Raw genomic sequence first — 23,091 nt, forward strand, 5'->3', positions numbered from 1 at the left:
TTTGTACCTACATGAGTGTCATGGTTTTGCCCCTGTAACGGAGATGTTTTAAGTTAGAATATATATTTTTTTTTTTATAATATTTGATGAAGCTTTCAAAGCTTAACACACTGTGTTTTTTCCAAAATGTAACAATGATGCCACCTCATCGGTTATTTTGTCCATATGTTTTTATTGTGTCGTCATACAATAATGTAATGGGTTTTATAGTTGGTTATGAGGCTTGTGACCGGGTGGTGATACAATAGAAGTTGGAGCATATCACGACATGCATATAGCTGTGTTGAGCTGAGGAACAGATTTTTTTTAACCCTTATTTATACAGGAAATCTCATTGAGATATGGGGTCTCTTTCTTAGATACTATCTGATAAGCTTGAAGCAGTTCACTTTTGCTTTAATGTTTTTGCAAATGTTACACACTTGTTTATCAAATCCTTGATGTTTTAAACCATGTTCATCGAAGGCCTCTTGGATGCAGGGTTGAGGTGGCAGGGGAGCAAGGAGAGTGAAGTATGACAGGGGTTTTTTTCGACTGGAGTGGAAACGTTGATGTCATTGTGTCACATGACTGCGGCCTGTCTCTTTGTGGATGTCGAGGGTCAGAAGTCATGGCCGTTATGAGAGAAAACATGCAGCCACAACAACTAGGCCGCAAGATTTGAACATATTGTGAGGAAAAACATCAAAGCTGAACTCACCTTGGACACAAAAGCACAAACATGTTATGATACGACTGTTCTAGCTCACAAAGTCACTATAACTACAGTTAATTCAGGCATATCTAAAGTCCTGCCTTGGGGTCAATCGTGGCCTGCAGACAGATTTTAAATGGCCCATGGCTTGTTATAAAAAAATATACTGCATGCTTCCCACCACGCAGTAAGGGTTAATCAAGCAAAGTAGGAACTATCCAGACGAAACTAACATGTTTTCATAAACAGATGCTAAACAAGCTCAAACTGTCACCTACCAGCAGATAAATACTGTTGCGTGGCAGACATTGCCACAGCAAAGAATCGTAAAGCAGCGACGTGTCTAGGGAGTGGCCTGGGGTGACACATCATACATATTAATGATTTTAAAATATTTACATTCTAGTGCAAATTGTTTTGTTTCTTATCATTAGTGTATTTATATTTTATATTTTTACTTACTTTGTGCAGATACTTATTTCCACTTTCTATAATTCTCTATACTTGGCATCAGAGCGACTGCAACAAATCTCAATTTCCGCCCTGGGAATCAATAAAGTATTTCTGATTTCTGATTTTTAGGGCTAAAAGGACCCTGTTACCCCAGCTCTGAATCAACATTGAATAATACACAGACACCTTATGGCCTTTCCTGTAGTTCATTAAGAAAATGTAATTACTCTGCAGCTTTGGGAGCTGGTGTATGAAAACCAAAAATCACCAAAAGCAAATATCAAAGTTGCAGGTATCTAAAGAGCATAGACCTGGAGATATTTCAAACATATCAATGAAAATGTGTTGGAACCCTGTTAGTTATTACTTCTAAATCCTTTCGTAAATAATGCCTTATGAGAGGGGGTCTCTGGATATTTTGAATATGTCAGGCATACATAATGTGAAAAATGTCAGTTTAACATGATTGTAGCACTTTGTAAAACCTGGCCCTCTTCACACAATCCTGCTCCCTCTCTCTTTCAGTCTGAGTGCTGCTGATACGTTACTCACTGCACCTCTCCCTGCCAAGAAAGCAGCTGCTAACCCTCAAACTCTCTCTCTCTCTCTCTCACACACACACACCCACACACACACACATGTACACTGGCAGTCAGGATAATTGAGTGTGGATGTCTTGAGTGGTTGACCTTCAGGTGGCCCCGCAGACTGTAAATGAACAGGAAGAAGACCTTATAAGAGCGGCACCCCTCTCTCCTTCATTCACTTGTGCTCTGGTGGATAAAAAATGGGAAATCGAAGCCCAATAGTCGATCAACCAGTGCGTTCAAACACCACAACCGCACACAACCTGCTACTGTCGGCCCTATTTTCTCTCTCATCAATGATAAACTTTTGGCTCCAGTATGGTGCGCGTTCACATGGCTGTGCTGTGATTGGTGGAGACGAACGTGATCGCGCAACACTTTATATATTCCAGCCTCATGCCGCGTTTTCACTGCACAGTGGAAACAACCCCGCAAGGCTGTAATTCTGCCGTTTCACTTTATAACACAAACACATTAGATTAAAAAAACGGCCTGAGATTAGTCTGAAGCATGCTGGCGAACCTGTCCAAAGTGTTTTTTGTGATTTTTCTGCTCCTGGCCTGTCAACAGGGGCTTACCACGGAGCTGCATGATGTCCAGGAGAAACAAGCGAGCCAAGCCAAAAGAAGCCTCTCTCTGCGGAGCACAGGTGAGCCTAACAGCAGGTGTGCTGTTGTCCTGATTATCTAGTCGTTGTTACGCTGCATTATTTACATTATTTACAGCGTTAACTCAGAATAATGAGGAATAATGGCAGTTATGGTGTCCAGAAAAACATATTGTTCAGTGAGTCAAAAGCTTTTATAGTAAGAACATATTAAATTTGTAAGTATGTACAAGGGTGCCACGGGCACTCTCTGCAGGATTGTCCGTGGTATAGGCTAACTAAGAGAGGTTGGGGAAGCTTTGGTGTAAAAGTTTGCGCTTTTTTTGCATTTCATCAAATTGTGTTAGTTTGTTTATGGGTATGCACTGAATTATTTCTGTTTGACACTGATACAAACTGTTGCATGTGTGGTAGGCAGGCCCATATGGCGCTGTGATGCTCCCTCTGGATCCTGTTGTTGATGAGTCGTGGGCTGCAGTTTAAGTTTATAATATAGCCTACATAAATTACAGTTTTGTTGCAGTGTATTAAGTTTGTTTTTGTGGTGCGTCTGCAAAGAGAGGTGCGTTAAAGTGCCCCTATGGCATCTGATGGCATTATTTTTATCTTCTATATGTTGGTCTTTCATGGAATCGTTAAAATAGTTTACATGCTGTGCAGCCTATATCAGTTTAAACTATGTCATAAACCGGCCGTGTCTGTACCGGGCCGCTCTGCAGAGCGCGCCTCTCTAATTGCTCCCCTGCTCTCTTGGTGGCTGTAACTCAATGCGCACCTCCGGCGGCTCGATCCTTGTCCAAGCACATTCCCTCCGTACCAGCAGGGCGGTGCATGACGGCACCTCCGGCCCGGAGCTGACCTGCAGGCTGCAAAACATCAACAGCGGCAATAGCTCATAGTATAGACTATAGATACCCAGTTTGGTTTGCCCTAGAGCCACTTTTGCGAAATGGCAGGAGGCAGGGGAACAGGTAATAAAAAATATTGATAATATTTACCAGTATAATGAATGACTTTCCCTTGTACATCTTTTAACTTTTTGTTCTTATTCATCTTTGCCAAGAGGCAAATCCAGCAGCCCGGCACATGTCAGAGGTCAGCAGGTGCGTATCTAGGATGTAAGGACATCAGGGCCCAGCGCGGACCGCTGTCAGAAGACCCTGGTGTCCTCACCTGGCGCTTAATTTTTTATAAAAAAAAAAATTCTGCCGCTTTTTAATGCACTCTGACACATTATTTATATTCAAAGAACTTAAAAATCACCAGTGTGAGCAATGTATCTTCACCGAGTGCGTTTATTTGCACAAAATAATCTGGGTTTTGCACTTATTCAGAAAAAGACCACATTTCCAACAAGCTGTTTACATGTCTAATGAAAATGAACATTCTACTTAAAGTCCCATTTTGCATACTAAGATTAACGTGCCTTAACATGTTGATTATCATATAAAGTGGAAAAGTAGACTGAAATACGTTTTTTTCACAGTTCTTTACTGGTGACGGACTTGTTTGACTCTCTTTCCTTCCTTCTTGAAAAGCTCGGTGTTGCGATATTTGTGCATATCAAGAAACCTGTCGATATCCAAGTCTTTGATGAGGTTTAAAACCGGTGTGTTACCTCTTCTGGCCAAAAACGTGGGATTTTCCTTTGCATGCAGCTCTACCCCACAACTTTGCCAATTGTCGGCGAGTTGGTTTGTGTACAACGTATCCATGGCAACGCACAGAGCCGACCGTAAAAAGTCAAGAGCCTCTGTGTCGCAAACCATGGTAAAAACTGCAGTTGAGACTCATATTCTGAATTGCCTGTATACATGCCCCAATAGGATAATGCAAATATTGTCATATTTGGAATAATAGGGAAATATTGGTGTGCATGTAACAGCAGCCACCCTCAACCTGAAAATGGTCTGCAGGCCGCCCACCCAGCACCCTGTCAGGCCATAAAATGACTATTACTGGTATAGACCTGTAACAGCAAGAACAATTTAATAAACATCTATTCCCTGCTGGTCAAAAATTCAGTTAAAATGAACTGAAGAATCTAAACCACAGTCTGTAAAAATAATGTATGTAGCTACCGTGATGTCACCCATTGGTGATTTGTTTCATATAGCCTCCCCGGGTATGAGTACGTGAAGTTGAGTAGGGATTGTGACAGAATCTCCTCAGCAAATTAGAAAAAAAAAAACATCTAAGCAATGTCTTTATGTTTCTTTGAATGGCATTTTAACATCAGAGACATGTTTTTCCCTTCCTTACATTAATCTTTTTGTACATTTCAAGCACTTCTAAAATTGAAATTCATCACAATACATTTATTGTCACTGTATAGGTATATACAACAAAATTCAGTAGCACTACCTAAGCACAGTTCAAATAGAAAAAATAAAAGACTGAGATAAATAGATTGAAAGTAAAATTTAAAAAAAAGCAATTAAGTTAAAAACGTACTCACACACACTCACACACCTGTTCAAATAGATGTGTATAGTACCTACGCATAGACATGAAAAGCTATACGGACCTGTTTATATTCCACTTGGCTTTCTACAAAGTGATATTACAGTTTAACATCACTGCTGTTGGGCAGTTTGAACTCACTGTCTCTGGATGATGCTTCTTCAGTCAGTAATCTGATTCTGCTGTTCACTGCAGAGTCACTTGTGTTAAAACATTGAGCTCACAACTGCTTAAAATCACTGACAAGGCAATTAACTTATCTTTCTGTAAAAGTGATGCAGTTTAATGTCAAGACATGATGAAGTTCACAAGGTCATCCTGACATGTAATATTGTCATAATGCTTACATCGTCCTCTTTAGGCCACAACAGAATACAGCACAGTAGCACATGATGATTTGAGAGACAGGCTTGCCTCTTTGGTATCACTGTAATGAAGTTCATATTAATTTCTGTGTGTGTTTCTGTTTCTCTCAGTGGATATTCAGAGTTGCCTGGTGAGTTCAGGGGATGTCGGCTGTGGGACGTTTCAGTGTTTCAACAACAACTCCTGCGAAATCCAGGGGCTGCACCACATCTGTCTCACTCTGCTGCATAACGCCGGGCGCTTCGACTCACAGGTGAGAAGCAGCACAACACTCAGATACACACACGCACACCGTAATCTGTTTGTGGTCAGGCCCTTTTTGCACTTACTAATACAGTTGGAAACTGTGTCCAAGAGCATTTGAGGGCAGGCTTAGGTAAGACATACTGGGATACATGTTTTTATATCAGTTAATCCCTTCAGTCATTACAGTCATTTGTGAGAAATGTTTGTTGTATATAGAGCAGTGTATAGTTATGCTTGGCTGCACTGGATACAGAACAAACTGAGAAGGGAACTGAAATGAGAGAGGGAACAGCTTGTCTACTTTACTAGAATAGAAGTGCACGAGGGAATGATGCAAGTCTAATGTGTCTCCAGCATGAACAGGCACAGTGGATGATGTTCAGTAAGGACTGCACTGGATATATTATATAGCTCCAGACAGTAAAAAACAATATGATGAGATATTTAAATGCAAATTTCATGGTAAATTTGTGTCCTTGTTAGACTATAAGTTGCCATAGCAACATTTCTGATAAAGCAATGATGAGCTTTATTTTTACATTACGAAAATCAAATAACCATATAAAGACGATGTGTCAGGGGACACTTGAAGTGATTAAGCTACAGACAATTATAGCTTGAATTCTGCAGCTCCGCTTGCCTTTGCAGAACTTAAAAATGAACTTAAACTCACTGAGTTTAAGTTCATTTTTAGCTCTTCAGCCAATACTTGTTTTGGTCTCTCTGATCACTCCAATACAGTTGTTTTCAGCTGCCTTTTTGAGTGGAAAAGCTCTAAAAGCCCACTGTACATACGCCACCTGTTCAGCACCAAACAGTAGACTGACTCTAGCTGGTGAATTCAGTGGAGCATTTACCGACAAAATGTTTTTATTACATACTATACTGTGACTTTTTATGTGACATTTTTATGCCATAGTATACCATGACTTTTTAATGTTTTTTTAGGACACACTAAAAAAAATACATTTACATTTTATTTAGTGGAGCATTTACCAACATTTTTTTTTTATTACATACTATACTGTGAATTTTTATGTGATTTTTTTGTGACCTACTATACCATGCCTTTTTAAAATTATCTATTAAATAACATTTGGCTCTTAGATGTTAATTTAATGGCATACTATGCCAGGACTATTTGTGTGACATTTGTTGCCATACTACATTATGGCTTTTTTCTGATTTTTATGACAGAGATTTTAATGCCATATTATACTGTGACTTGTGTTAATGTTTCTTTTATGACATTTGTAATGCAGCACTATACTTTGACTTTTAATGCAATTTTTTTTCATGTCAAACAATACTATGATTTTTTTAAATGATATTTTGTATTACATGCTATATAATGGCTTTTTGTGTGCCATTTTTTGCCATACTAACATTATATTTTTATGATATGTATGATTTTTATTCTGCCATACCGGTGATAGCCAAGACCAAGGGGAATTATGTGTTGGGGTTGTCGGATGTACACATTTGGGTGTGGCCCATTCTTGTGAACAAGATATCTCAAGAACATCTTGAGAGATTTTTTTTCAAAGTCTGCACAAATATTTGAGTGGACTTGAAGGATGAAGTCATTTGATTTTGAAACACCCCATGTGGGTTTTGGCATGTGGAAATAATGACCAAAACATCAGACTATAATATGGCAATGATGTCAAAAAATGGCATTTCCCCAAAAAAACCTGAAAACTGCTTAAATCAACATAATATAGCGCTTTGAGACACACCAAAGCATAGAATGTGGCAAATTCGATGCTTTGGCAAATATGGCAAAAAACACCCACATATGGCATGTCTAAAAAATGACCAAAACAGCAAGGCAAAAATGTCAAAAAATGACATTTCCCAAAAACAACTGAAAACTGCTAAAAAAAACCATCTTTATATGACATGTCGAAAACATGACCCAAAAGGCAAGGCTATATGTCAAAAAATGACATTTTTCACATGAAAACACTATGGCATAGAATGTGGCGAAAAAACAGACCCCCCCCCCCCAATTTGGCATTTCGAAAAAATGAACAATAAGAAATGCTATAGTATGGCAAAAATGTAAAAAAAAAAAAAAAAAAAAACAAAAAATCTCTAATTTATCATATTAAAAAACGACAAAAAAGGAAGACTATAGTTTGGCAAAAATGTCAAAAAATTACATTTCCCAAAAAGAGCTAAAAACTACTTCAAACAGCGTGCCAAGACAGACCATAGCAAAGAATGTTGCAAAAATGGCCCAAAGCACCTTATTTTGGCATTTCCAAAAAATGACCAAAACAACAGGGCTATAGTATGGCAGAAATGTCAAAATGGAATTTCCCAAAAAAAGCTGAATACGAATTAAATCTAAAAAAAAATGGTGTGCCAAAACTTGCTATAGCAAAGAATAGTTCAAAAACAGCCAAAAAAATTGTAATTTGGCATGTCGAAAAAATGAAAAAAACAGCAAGATAGTATGTTAAAGTAACATAACATAACACAACATAGTATAATCAACATAGAATAGTGTGTTGAAACATGCCATAGCATACAATGTTGCAAAAACAGCAAAGAACACCCTAATTTGGCATGTCGAAAAAATGGCCAAAAAAGCAAGGCTATAGTATGGCAAAAATTTCAAAAAATTGAATTTCCAAAAACAGCTGAAAAATGCTTAAATAAACATAAAATAGCGTGTTGAGACGTGCCATAGCATAGAATGTTGCAAAAATGGTCAAAAACACCCCAATTTGGCATGTCAAAAAAATGACAAAAACACCAAGGCTATACTATGGCAAAACTGTCAAAAAATGGCATCTCCCAAAAACAGCTGAAAACTGCTAAAAACTACTTCAAACAACGTGCCAAGACACACCATATCAACAAATGTTGCAAAAATAGACAAAAACATCCTAATTTGGCATGTCGAAAAACACCAAGGCTATAGTATGGCAAAAATTTCAAAAACTGGCATCTCCCAAAAACAGCTGAAAAAAGCTTAAATCAACATAAAATAGCGTGTTGATATATGCCATAGCATAGAATGTTGCAAAAATTGTCGAAAACACCCTAATTTGGCATGTCGAAAAAATGGCCGAAGAAGCAAGGCTAAACTATGGCAAAAATTTCAAAACATGGCATCTCCCAAACACAGCTGAAAACTGCTTAAATCAACATAAAATAGCGTGTTGATATATGCCATAGCATAGAATGTTGCAAAAATTGTCGAAAACACCCTAATTTGGCATGTCGAAAAAATGACAAAAACATCAAGGCTATACTATGGCAAAAATGTCAAAAAATGGCATCTCCCAAAAACAGCTGAAAACTGTTAAAAACTACTTCAAACAACGCGCCACGACACACCATAGCAAAGAATGTTGCAATAATAGACAAAAACATCCTAATTTGGCATGTCGAAAAAATGACAAAAACACCAAGGCTATACTATGGAAAAAATGTCAAAAAATGGCATCTCCCAAAAACAGCTGAAAACTGCGTAAATCAACATAAAGTAACGTGTTGATATATGCCATAGCATAGAATGTTGCAAAAATGGACAAAAACATCTTAATTTGGCATGTCGAAAAAATGACAAAAACACCAAGGCTATACTATGGCAAAAATGTCAAAAAATGGCATCTCCCAAAAACAGCTGAAATCTGCTTCAATCAACGTAAAATAGCGTGTTGATATATGCCATAGCATAGAATGTTGCAAAAATGGACAAAAACATCTTAATTTGGCATGTCGAAAAAATGACAAAAACACCAAGGCTATACTATGGCAAAAATGTCAAAAAATGGCATCTCCCAAAAACAGCTGAAATCTGCTTAAATCAACATAAAATAGCGTGTTGATATATGCCATAGCATAGAATGTTGCAAAAATGGTCAAAAACACCCTAATTTCGCATGTCTAAAAAATGACAACACCAAGGCTATAGTATGGCAAAAATGTCAAAAAATGGCATCTCCCAAAAACAGCTTAAATCTGCTTAAATCAACATAAAATAGCGTGTTGATATATGCCATAGCATAGAATGTTGCAAAAACACTCACAAACAACCTAATTTGGCATGTCGAAAAAATGACAAAAACACCAAGGCTATACTATGGCAAAAATGTCAAAAAATGGTATCTCCCAAAAAAAGCTGAAAACTGCTTAAATCAACATAAAATAGCGTGTTGATATATGCCATAGCATAGAATGTTGCAAAAATGGACAAAAACATCCTAATTTGGCATGTCGAAAAAATGACAAAAACACCAAGGCTATACTATGGCAAAAATGTCAAAAAATGGCATCTCCCAAAAACAGCTGAAATCTGCTTAAATCAACATAAAATAGCGTGTTGATATATGCCATAGCATAGAATGTTGCAAAAACACTCACAAACAACCTAATTTGGCATGTCGAAAAAATGACAAAAACACCAAGGCTATATACTATGGCAAAAATTTAAACAAATGGCATCTCCCAAAAACAGCTGAAAACTGCTTAAATCAACGTAAAATAGTGTGTTGATATATGCCATAGCATAGAATGTTGCAAAAATAGACAAAAACATCTTAATTTGGCATGTCGAAAAAATGACAAAAACACCAAGGCTATACTATGGCAAAAATTTAAACAAATGGCATCTCCCAAAAACAGCTGAAAACTGCTAAAAACTACTTCAAAAAACGCGCCACGACACACCATAGCAAAGAATGTTGCAATAATAGACAAAAACATCCTAATTTGGCATGTCGAAAAAATGACAAAAACACCAAGGCTATACTATGGAAAAAATGTCAAAAAATGGCATCTCCCAAAAACAGCTGAAAACTGCGTAAATCAACATAAAATACCGTGTTGATATATGCCATAGCATAGAATGTTGCAAGAATGGACAAAAACAACCTCATTTGGCATGTCGAAAAAATGACAAAAACACCAAGGCTATACTATGGCAAAAATGTCAAAAAATGGCATCTCCCAAAAACAGCTGAAATCTGCTTAAATCAACGTAAAATAGCGTGTTGATATATGCCATAGCATAGAATGTTGCAAAAATGGACAAAAACAACCTCATTTGGCATGTCAAAAAAATGACAAATACACCAAGGCTATACTATGGCAAAAATGTCAAAAAATAGTATCTCCCAAAAACAGCTGAAAACTGCTTAAATCAACATAAAATACCGTGTTGATATATGCCATAGCATAGAATGTTGCAAAAATGGACAAAAACAACCTCATTTGGCATGTCGAAAAAATGACAAAAACACCAAGGCTATACTATGGCAAAAATTTCAAAAAATGGCATCTCCCAAAAACAGCTTAAATCTGCTTAAATCAACATAAAATAGCGTGTTGATATATGCCATAGCATAGAATGTTGCAAAAATAGACAAAAACATCCTAATTTGGCATGTCGAAAAAATGACAAAAACACCAAGGCTATACTATGGCAAAAATGTCAAAAAATGGCATCTCCCAAAAACAGCTGAAAACTGCTTAAATCAACATAAAATACCGTGTTGATATATGCCATAGCATAGAATGTTGCAAAATGGACAAAACAACCTCATTTGGCATGTCGAAAAATGACAAAAACACCAAGGCTATACTATGGCAAAATGTCAAAAATGGCATCTCCCAAAAACAGCTGAAAACTGCTTAAATCAACATGAAATAAGCGTGTTGATATATGCCATAGCATAGAATGTTGCAAAATAGACAAAACAACCTAATTTGGCATGTCGAAAAATGACAAAAACACCAAGGCTATACTATGGCAAAATGTCAAAAATAGTATCTCCCAAAAACAGCTGAAAACTGCTTAAATCAACATAAAATAGCGTGTTGATATATGCCATAGCATAGAATGTTGCAAAAATGGACAAAAACAACCTCATTTGGCATGTCGAAAAAATGACAAAAACACCAAGGCTATACTATGGCAAAAATGTCAAAAAATGGCATCTCCCAAAAACAGCTGAAATCTGCTTCAATCAACGTAAAATAGCGTGTTGATATATGCCATAGCATAGAATGTTGCAAAAATGGACAAAAACAACCTCATTTGGCATGTCGAAAAAATGACAAAAACACCAAGGCTATACTATGGCAAAAATGTCAAAAAATGGCATCTCCCAAAAAAAGCTGAAAACTGCTTAAATCAACATGAAATACCGTGTTGATATATGCCATAGCATAGAATGTTGCAAAAACACTCACAAACAACCTAATTTGGCATGTCGAAAAAATGACAAAAACACCAAGGCTATACTATGGCAAAAATGTCAAAAAAATGGCATCTCCCAAAAAAAGCTGAAAACTGCTTAAATCAACATAAAATAGCGTGTTGATATATGCCATAGCATAGAATGTTGCAAAAATAGACAAAACATCCTAATTTGGCATGTCGAAAAAATGACAAAAACACCAAGGCTATACTATGGCAAAAATGTCAAAAAATGGCATCTCCCAAAAACAGCTGAAATCTGCTTCAATCAACATAAAATAGCGTGTTGATATATGCCATAGCATAGAATGTTGCAAAAATGGACAAAAACAACCTCATTTGGCATGTCGAAAAAATGACAAAAACACCAAGGCTATACTATGGCAAAAATGTCAAAAAATGGCATCTCCCAAAAACAGCTGAAAACTGCTTAAATCAACATAAAATACCGTGTTGATATATGCCATAGCATAGAATGTTGCAAAAATGGACAAAAACATCCTAATTTGGCATGTCGAAAAAATGACAAAAACACCAAGGCTATACTATGGAAAAAATGTCAAAAAATGGCATCTCCCAAAAACAGCTGAAAACTGCGTAAATCAACATAAAATAACGTGTTGATATATGCCATAGCATAGAATGTTGCAAAAATGGACAAAAACAACCTCATTTGGCATGTCAAAAAAATGACAAAAACACCAAGGCTATACTATGGCAAAAATTTCAAAAAATGGCATCTCCCAAAAACAGCTGAAATCTGCTTAAATCAACATGAAATAGCGTGTTGATATATGCCATAGCATAGAATGTTGCAAAAATGGTCAAAAACACCCTAATTTCGCATGTCTAAAAAATGACAAAAACACCAAGGCTATACTATGGCAAAAATTTCAAAAAATGGCATCTCCCAAAAACAGCTGAAATCTGCTTAAATCAACATAAAATAGCGTGTTGATATATGCCATAGCATAGAATGTTGCAAAAATGGACAAAAACATCCTAATTTGGCATGTCGAAAAAATGACAAAAACACCAAGGCTATACTATGGCAAAAATGTCAAAAAATGGCATCTCCCAAAAACAGCTGAAAACTGCTTAAATCAACATAAAATACCGTGTTGATATATGCCATAGCATAGAATGTTGCAAAAATGGACAAAAACAACCTCATTTGGCATGTCGAAAAAATGACAAAAACACCAAGGCTATACTATGGCAAAAATGTCAAAAATGGCATCTCCCAAAAACAGCTGAAAACTGCTTAAATCAACATGAAATAGCGTGTTGATATATGCCATAGCATAGAATGTTGCAAAAATAGACAAAAACAACCTCATTTGGCATGTCGAAAAAATGACAAAAACACCAAGGCTATACTATGGCAAAAATGTCAAAAAATGGCATCTCCCAAAAACAGCTGAAAACTGCTTAAATCAACATAAAATAGCGTGTTGATATATGCCATAGCATAGAATGTTGCAAAAATGGACAAAAACAACCTCATTTGGCATGTCGAAAAAATGACAAAAACACCAAGGCTATACTATGGAAAAAATGTCAAAAAATGGCATCTCCCAAAAACAGCTGAAATCTGCTTCAATCAACATAAAATAGCGTGTTGATATATGCCATAGCATAGAATGTTGCAAAAATGGACAAAAACAACCTCATTTGGCATGTCGAAAAAATGACAAAAACACCAAGGCTATACTATGGCAAAAATGTCAAAAAATGGCATCTCCCAAAAACAGCTGAAATCTGCTTCAATCAACGTAAAATAGCGTGTTGATATATGCCATAGCATAGAATGTTGCAAAAATGGACAAAACAACCTCATTTGGCATGTCGAAAAATGACAAAAACACCAAGGCTATACTATGGCAAAAATGTCAAAAAATGGCATCTCCCAAAAAAAGCTGAAAACTGCTTAAATCAACATGAAATACCGTGTTGATATATGCCATAGCATAGAATGTTGCAAAAACACTCACAAACAACCTAATTTGGCATGTCGAAAAAATGACAAAAACACCAAGGCTATACTATGGCAAAATGTCAAAAAAGGGCATCTCCCAAAAACAGCTGAAAACTGCTTAAATCAACATAAAATAGCGTGTTGATATATGCCATAGCATAGAATGTTGCAAAAATAGACAAAAACATCCTAATTTGGCATGTCGAAAAAATGACAAAAACACCAAGGCTATACTATGGCAAAAATGTCAAAAAATGGCATCTCCCAAAAAAAGCTTAAATCTGCTTAAATCAACATGAAATACCGTGTTGATATATGCCATAGCATAGAATGTTGCAAAAATGGACAAAAACAACCTAATTTGGCATGTCGAAAAAATGACAAAAACACCAAGGCTATACTATGGCAAAAATGTCAAAAAATGGCATCTCCCAAAAACAGCTGAAAACTGCTTCAATCAACATAAAATACCGTGTTGATATATGCCATAGCATAGAATGTTGCAAAAATGGACAAAAACAACCTCATTTGGCATGTCGAAAAAATGACAAAAACACCAAGGCTATACTATGGCAAAAATGTCAAAAAATGGCATCTCCCAAAAACAGCTGAAAACTGCTTAAATCAACATAAAATACCGTGTTGATATATGCCATAGCATAGAATGTTGCAAAAATAGACAAAAACATCTTAATTTGGCATGTCGAAAAAATGACAAAAACACCAAGGCTATACTATGGCAAAAATTTAAACAAATGGCATCTCCCAAAAACAGCTGAAAACTGCTAAAAACTACTTCAAACAACGCGCCACGACACACCATAGCAAAGAATGTTGCAATAATAGACAAAAACATCCTAATTTGGCATGTCGAAAAAATGACAACAACACCAAGGCTATAGTATGGCAAAAATTTCAAAAAATGGCATCTCCCAAAAACAGCTTAAATCTGCTTAAATCAACATAAAATAGCGTGTTGATATATGCCATAGCATAGAATGTTGCAAAAATGGACAAAAACATCCTAATTTGGCATGTCGAAAAAATGACAAAAACACCAAGGCTATACTATGACAAAATGTCAAAAATGGCATCTCCAAAAACAGCTGAAATCTGCTTAAATCAACATAAAATAGCGTGTTGATATATGCCATAGCATAGAATGTTGCAAAAACACTCACAAACAACCTAATTTGGCATGTCGAAAAAATGACAAAAACACCAAGGCTATACTATGGCAAAAATGTCAAAAAATGGCATCTCCCAAAAACAGCTGAAATCTGCTTAAATCAACGTAAAATAGCGTGTTGATATATGCCATAGCATAGAATGTTGCAAAAATGGACAAAAACAACCTCATTTGGCATGTCGAAAAAATGACAAAAACACCAAGGCTATACTATGGCAAAAATGTCAAAAAATGGCATCTCCCAAAAACAGCTGAAATCTGCTTAAATCAACGTAAAATAGCGTGTTGATATATGCCATAGCATAGAATGTTGCAAAAATGGACAAAAACATCCTAATTTGGCATGTCGAAAAAATGACAAAAACACCAAGGCTATACTATGGCAAAAATGTCAAAAAATGGCATCTCCCAAAAACAGCTTAAATCTGCTTAAATCAACATAAAATACCGTGTTGATATATGCCATAGCATAGAATGTTGCAAAAACACTCACAAACAACCTAATTTGGCATGTCGAAAAAATGACAAAAACACCAAGGCTATACTATGGCAAAAATGTCAAAAAATGGCATCTCCCAAAAACAGCTGAAATCTGCTTAAATCAACATAAAATAGCGTGTTGATATATGCCATAGCATAGAATGTTGCAAAAACACTCACAAACAACCTAATTTGGCATGTCGAAAAAATGACAAAAACACCAAGGCTATATACTATGGCAAAAATTTAAACAAATGGCATCTCCCAAAAACAGCTGAAATCTGCTTAAATCAACGTAAAATAGTGTGTTGATATATGCCATAGCATAGAATGTTGCAAAAATAGACAAAAACATCTTAATTTGGCATGTCGAAAAAATGACAAAAACACCAAGGCTATACTATGGCAAAAATGTCAAAAAATGGCATCTCCCAAAAACAGCTGAAATCTGCTTAAATCAACATAAAATAGTGTGTTGATATATGCCATAGCATAGAATGTTGCAAAAATGGCCAAAAACATCCTAATTTGGCATGTCGAAAAATGACAAAAACACCAAGGCTATACTATGGCAAAAATGTCAAAAATGGCATCTCCCAAAACAGCTGAAATCTGCTTAAATCAACGTAAAATAGCGTGTTGATAATATGCCATAGCATAGAATGTTGCAAAAATGGACAAAAACAACCTCATTTGGCATGTCGAAAAAATGACAAAAACACCAAGGCTATACTATGGCAAAAATGTCAAAAAATGGCATCTCCCAAAAACAGCTGAAATCTGCTTAAATCAACATAAAATAGCGTGTTGATATATGCCATAGCATAGAATGTTGCAAAAATAGACAAAAACATCCTAATTTGGCATGTCGAAAAAATGACAAAAACACCAAGGCTATACTATGGCAAAAATGTCAAAAAATGGCATCTCCCAAAAACAGCTGAAATCTGCTTAAATCAACGTAAAATAGCGTGTTGATATATGCCATAGCATAGAATGTTGCAAAAATGGACAAAAACAACCTAATTTGGCATGTCGAAAAAATGACAAAAACACCAAGGCTATACTATGGCAAAAATGTCAAAAAATGGCATCTCCCAAAAACAGCTGAAATCTGCTTAAATCAACATAAAATAGCGTGTTGATATATGCCATAGCATAGAATGTTGCAAAAATAGACAAAAACATCCTAATTTGGCATGTCGAAAAAATGACAAAAACACCAAGGCTATACTATGGCAAAAATGTCAAAAAATGGCATCTCCCAAAAACAGCTGAAAACTGCTTAAATCAACATAAAATAGCGTGTTGATATATGCCATAGCATAGAATGTTGCAAAAATGGACAAAAACAACCTCATTTGGCATGTCGAAAAAATGACAAAAACACCAAGGCTATACTATGGCAAAAATGTCAAAAATGGCATCTCCCAAAAACAGCTTAAATCTGCTTAAATCAACATAAAATACCGTGTTGATATATGCCATAGCATAGAATGTTGCAAAAACACTCACAAACAACCTAATTTGGCATGTCGAAAAAATGACAAAAACACCAAGGCTATACTATGGCAAAAATGTCAAAAAATGGCATCTCCCAAAAACAGCTGAAAACTGCTTAAATCAACATGAAATAGCGTGTTGATATATGCCATAGCATAGAATGTTGCAAAAATAGACAAAAACAACCTCATTTGGCATGTCGAAAAAATGACAAAAACACCAAGGCTATACTATGGCAAAAATGTCAAAAAATGGCATCTCCCAAAAACAGCTGAAAACTGCTTAAATCAACATAAAATAGCGTGTTGATATATGCCATAGCATAGAATGTTGCAAAAATGGACAAAAACAACCTCATTTGGCATGTCGAAAAAATGACAAAAACACCAAGGCTATACTATGTCAAAAATGTCAAAAATGGCATCTCCCAAAAACAGCTGAAATCTGCTTAAATCAACGTAAAATAGCGTGTTGATATATGCCATAGCATAGAATGTTGCAAAATGGACAAAACAACCTCATTTGGCATGTCGAAAAATGACAAAAACACCAAGGCTATACTATGGCAAAAATGTCAAAAAATGGCATCTCCCAAAAACAGCTGAAATCTGCTTAAATCAACGTAAAATAGCGTGTTGATATATGCCATAGCATAGAATGTTGCAAAAATAGACAAAAACATCTTAATTTGGCATGTCGAAAAAATGACAAAAACACCAAGGCTATACTATGGCAAAAATGTCAAAAAATGGCATCTCCCAAAAACAGCTGAAATCTGCTTAAATCAACATAAAATAGCGTGTTGATATATGCCATAGCATAGAATGTTGCAAAAATAGACAAAAACATCCTAATTTGGCATGTCGAAAAAATGACAAAAACACCAAGGCTATACTATGGCAAAAATGTCAAAAAATGGCATCTCCCAAAAACAGCTGAAAACTGCTTAAATCAACATGAAATACCGTGTTGATATATGCCATAGCATAGAATGTTGCAAAAATGGACAAAAACAACCTAATTTGGCATGTCGAAAAATGACAAAAACACCAAGGCTATACTATGGCAAAATGTCAAAAAATGGCATCTCCCAAAAACAGCTGAAATCTGCTTCAATCAACATAAAATAGCGTGTTGATATATGCCATAGCATAGAATGTTGCAAAAATGGACAAAAACAACCTCATTTGGCATGTCGAAAAAATGACAAAAACACCAAGGCTATACTATGGCAAAAATGTCAAAAAATGGCATCTCCCAAAAACAGCTGAAATCTGCTTAAATCAACATAAAATAGCGTGTTGATATATGCCATAGCATAGAATGTTGCAAAATGGACAAAAACAACCTCATTTGGCATGTCGAAAAATGACAAAAACACCAAGGCTATACTATGGCAAAATGTCAAAAAATGGCATCTCCCAAAAACAGCTGAAATCTGCTTAAATCAACATAAAATAGCGTGTTGATATATGCCATAGCATAGAATGTTGCAAAAATAGACAAAAACATCCTAATTTGGCATGTCGAAAAAATGACAAAAACACCAAGGCTATACTATGGCAAAAATGTCAAAAAATGGCATCTCCCAAAAAAAGCTTAAATCTGCTTAAATCAACATGAAATACCGTGTTGATATATGCCATAGCATAGAATGTTGCAAAAACACTCACAAACAACCTAATTTGGCATGTCGAAAAATGACAAAAACACCAAGGCTATACTATGGCAAAAATGTCAAAAAATGGCATCTCCCAAAAACAGCTGAAAACTGCTTAAATCAACATAAAATAGCGTGTTGATATATGCCATAGCATAGAATGTTGCAAAAATGGACAAAAACAACCTAATTTGGCATGTCGAAAAATGACAAAACACCAAGGCTATACTATGGCAAAAATGTCAAAAATGGCATCTCCCAAAAACAGCTGAAATCTGCTTAAATCAACATAAAATAGCATGTTGATATATGCCATAGCATAGAATGTTGCAAAATGGACAAAACAACCTCATTTGGCATGTCGAAAAAATGACAAAAACACCAAGGCTATACTATGGCAAAATGTCAAAAATGGCATCTCCCAAAACAGCTGAAAACTGCTTAAATCAACATAAAATACCGTGTTGATATATGCCATAGCATAGAATGTTGCAAAAATGGACAAAAACAACCTCATTTGGCATGTCGAAAAAATGACAAAAACACCAAGGCTATACTATGGCAAAAATGTCAAAAAATGGCATCTCCCAAAAACAGCTGAAATCTGCTTAAATCAACGTAAAATAGCGTGTTGATATATGCCATAGCATAGAATGTTGCAAAAATGGACAAAACAACCTCATTTGGCATGTCGAAAAATGACAAAAACACCAAGGCTATACTATGGCAAAATGTCAAAAATGGCATCTCCCAAAAACAGCTGAAATCTGCTTAAATCAACGTAAAATAAGCGTGTTGATATATGCCATAGCATAGAATGTTGCAAAATGGACAAAAACAACCTCATTTGGCATGTCGAAAAAATGACAAAACACCAAGGCTATACTATGGCAAAATGTCAAAAATGGCATCTCCCAAAAACAGCTGAAATCTGCTTAAATCAACATAAAATAAGCGTGTTGATATATGCCATAGCATAGAATGTTGCAAAATGGACAAAAACATCCTAATTTGGCATGTCGAAAAATGACAAAACACCAAGGCTATACTATGGCAAAAATGTCAAAAAATGGCATCTCCCAAAAAAAGCTGAAATCTGCTTAAATCAACATGAAATACCGTGTTGATATATGCCATAGCATAGAATGTTGCAAAAACACTCACAAACAACCTCATTTGGCATGTCGAAAAAATGACAAAAACACCAAGGCTATACTATGGCAAAAACGTCAAAAAATGGCATCTCCCAAAAACAGCTGAAAACTGCGTAAATCAACATAAAATAACGTGTTGATATATGCCATAGCATAGAATGTTGCAAAAATGGACAAAACCAACTTAATTTGGCATGTCGAAAAATGACAAAAACACCAAGGCTATACTATGGCAAAAATGTCAAAAAATGGCATCTCCCAAAAACAGCTGAAATCTGCTTAAATCAACGTAAAATAGCGTGTTGATATATGCCATAGCATAGAATGTTGCAAAAATGGACAAAAACAACCTCATTTGGCATGTCGAAAAAATGACAAAAACACCAAGGCTATACTATGGCAAAAATGTCAAAAAATGGCATCTCCCAAAAACAGCTGAAAACTGCTTAAATCAACATAAAATAGCGTGTTGATATATGCCATAGCATAGAATGTTGCAAAAATAGACAAAAACAACCTCATTTGGCATGTCGAAAAATGACAAAACACCAAGGCTTTACTATGGCAAAAATTTCAAAAAATGGCATCTCCCAAAAACAGCTGAAATCTGCTTAAATCAACATAAAATAGCGTGTTGATATATGCCATAGCATAGAATGTTGCAAAAACACTCACAAACAACCTAATTTGGCATGTCGAAAAAATGACAAAACACCAAGGCTATACTATGGCAAAAATGTCAAAAAATGGCATCTCCCAAAAACAGCTGAAATCTGCTTAAATCAACATAAAATAGCGTGTTGATATATGCCATAGCATAGAATGTTGCAAAAATAGACAAAAACATCCTAATTTGGCATGTCGAAAAATGACAAAACACCCAGGCTATACTATGGCAAAAATGTCAAAAAATGGCATCTCCCAAAAACAGCTGAAAACTGCTTAAATCAACATAAAATAGCGTGTTGATATATGCCATAGCATAGAATGTTGCAAGAATGGACAAAAACAACCTCATTTGGCATGTCGAAAAAATGACAAAAACACCAAGGCTATACTATGGCAAAAATGTCAAAAAATGGCATCTCCCAAAAACAGCTGAAATCTGCTTAAATCAACGTAAAATAGCGTGTTGATATATGCCATAGCATAGAATGTTGCAAAAATGGACAAAAACAACCTCATTTGGCATGTCAAAAAGTGACAAAAACACCAAGGCTATACTATGGCAAAAATGTCAAAAAATGGCATCTCCCAAAAACAGCTGAAAACTGCTTAAATCAACATAAAATAGCGTGTTGATATATGCCATAGCATAGAATGTTGCAAGAATGGACAAAACAACCTCATTTGGCATGTCGAAAAAATGACAAAAACACCAAGGCTATACTATGGCAAAATGTCAAAAAATGGTATCTCCCAAAAACAGCTGAAATCTGCTTCAATCAACGTAAAATAAGCGTGTTGATATATGCCATAGCATAGAATGTTGCAAGAATGGACAAAAACAACCTCATTTGGCATGTCGAAAAAATGACAAAAACACCAAGGCTATACTATGGCAAAAATGTCAAAAAATGGCATCTCCCAAAAACAGCTGAAATCTGCTTAAATCAACATGAAATAGCGTGTTGATATATGCCATAGCATAGAATGTTGCAAAAATAGACAACAACATCCTGATTTGGCATGTCCAAAAAATGACAAAAACACCAAGGCTATACTATGGCAAAAATGTCAAAAAATGGTATCTCCCAAAAACAGCTGAAATCTGCTTAAATCAACGAAAACTAGCTGGTTGATATATGCCATAGAATAAAAGGTTGAAAAAATGGACAAAACAACCTCATTTGGCATGTCAAAAAAATGACAAAAACACCAAGGCTATACTATGGCAAAAATGGCAAAAAATGGCATCTCCCAAAAACAGCTGAAATCTGCTTAAATCAACGTAAAATAGCGTGTTGATATATGCCATAGCATAGAATGTTGCAAAAACACTCACAAACAACCTAATTTGGCATGTCGAAAAATGACAAAAACACCAAGGCTATACTATGGCAAAATGTCAAAAATGGCATCTCCCAAAAACAGCTGAAATCTGCTTAAATCAACGTAAAATAGCGTGTTGATATATGCCATAGCATAGAATGTTGCAAGAATGGACAAAAACAACCTCATTTGGCATGTCGAAAAAATGACAAAAACACCAAGGCTATACTATGGCAAAAATGTCAAAAAATGGTATCTCCCAAAAACAGCTGAAATCTGCTTCAATCAACGTAAAATAGCGTGTTGATATATGCCATAGCATAGAATGTTGCAAAAATGGACAAAAACAACCTCATTTGGCATGTCGAAAAAATGACAAAAACACCAAGGCTATACTATGGCAAAAATGTCAAAAAATGGCATCTCCCAAAAACAGCTGAAATCTGCTTAAATCAACATGAAATAGCGTGTTGATATATGCCATAGCATAGAATGTTGCAAAAATAGACAACAACATCCTGATTTGGCATGTCCAAAAATGACAAAACACCAAGGCTATACTATGGCAAAAATGTCAAAAATGGTATCTCCCAAAAACAGCTGAAATCTGCTTAAATCAACGTAAAATAAGCGTGTTGATATATGCCATAGCATAGAATGTTGCAAAATGGACAAAACAACCTCATTTGGCATGTCGAAAAAATGACAAAAACACCAAGGCTATACTATGGCAAAAATGTCAAAAAATGGCATCTCCCAAAAACAGCTGAAATCTGCTTAAATCAACGTAAAATAGCGTGTTGATATATGCCATAGCATAGAATGTTGCAAAAATAGACAAAAACATCCTAATTTGGCATGTCGAAAAAATGACAAAAACACCAAAGCTATACTATGGCAAAAATGTCAAAAAATGGCATCTCCCAAAAACAGCTGAAAACTGCTTCAATCAACATGAAATAGCGTGTTGATATATGCCATAGCATAGAATGTTGCAAAAATAGACAAAAACAACCTAATTTGGCATGTCGAAAAAATGACAAAAACACCAAGGCTATACTATGGCAAAAATGTCAAAAAATGGCATCTCCCAAAAACAGCTGAAATCTGCTTAAATCAACATAAAATAGCGTGTTGATATATGCCATAGCATAGAATGTTGCAAAAATGGACAAAAACAACCTCATTTGGCAAGTCGAAAAAATGACAAAAACACCAAGGCTATACTATGGCAAAAATGTCAAAAATGGCATCTCCCAAAAACAGCTGAAATCTGCTTAAATCAACGTAAAATAAGCGTGTTGATATATGCCATAGCATAGAATGTTGCAAAAATGGACAAAAACAACCTCATTTGGCATGTCGAAAAAATGACAAAAACACCAAGGCTATACTATGGCAAAAATGTCAAAAAATAGTATCTCCCAAAAACAGCTGAAAACTGCTTAAATCTACATAAAATAGCGTGTTGATATATGCCATAGCATAGAATGTTGCAAAAA

At 35.6% G+C, this 23,091-nt stretch overlaps 1 protein-coding gene across 1 annotated transcript in view; it reads left to right on the forward strand.

The window, feature by feature from the left end:
• Nucleotides 1-23,091, forward strand: part of LOC121964303 (uncharacterized) — a 50,638-nt gene that overhangs the window by 5,911 nt on the left and 21,636 nt on the right. Inside the window, exons 4-5 of the mRNA XM_088088873.1 lie at nucleotides 2,244-2,383; nucleotides 5,281-5,423. Of these exons, the coding sequence (XP_087944999.1) occupies nucleotides 2,244-2,383; nucleotides 5,281-5,423 (283 nt within the window). The remainder of the gene's footprint in view (nucleotides 1-2,243; nucleotides 2,384-5,280; nucleotides 5,424-23,091) is intronic.

The sequence above is a fragment of the Plectropomus leopardus genome, chromosome 15, assembly GCF_026936395.1.
Source record: "Plectropomus leopardus strain MGB_pleo_1.0 chromosome 15, ASM2693639v1, whole genome shotgun sequence".
NCBI classification, from domain to species: domain Eukaryota; kingdom Metazoa; phylum Chordata; class Actinopteri; order Perciformes; family Serranidae; genus Plectropomus; species Plectropomus leopardus.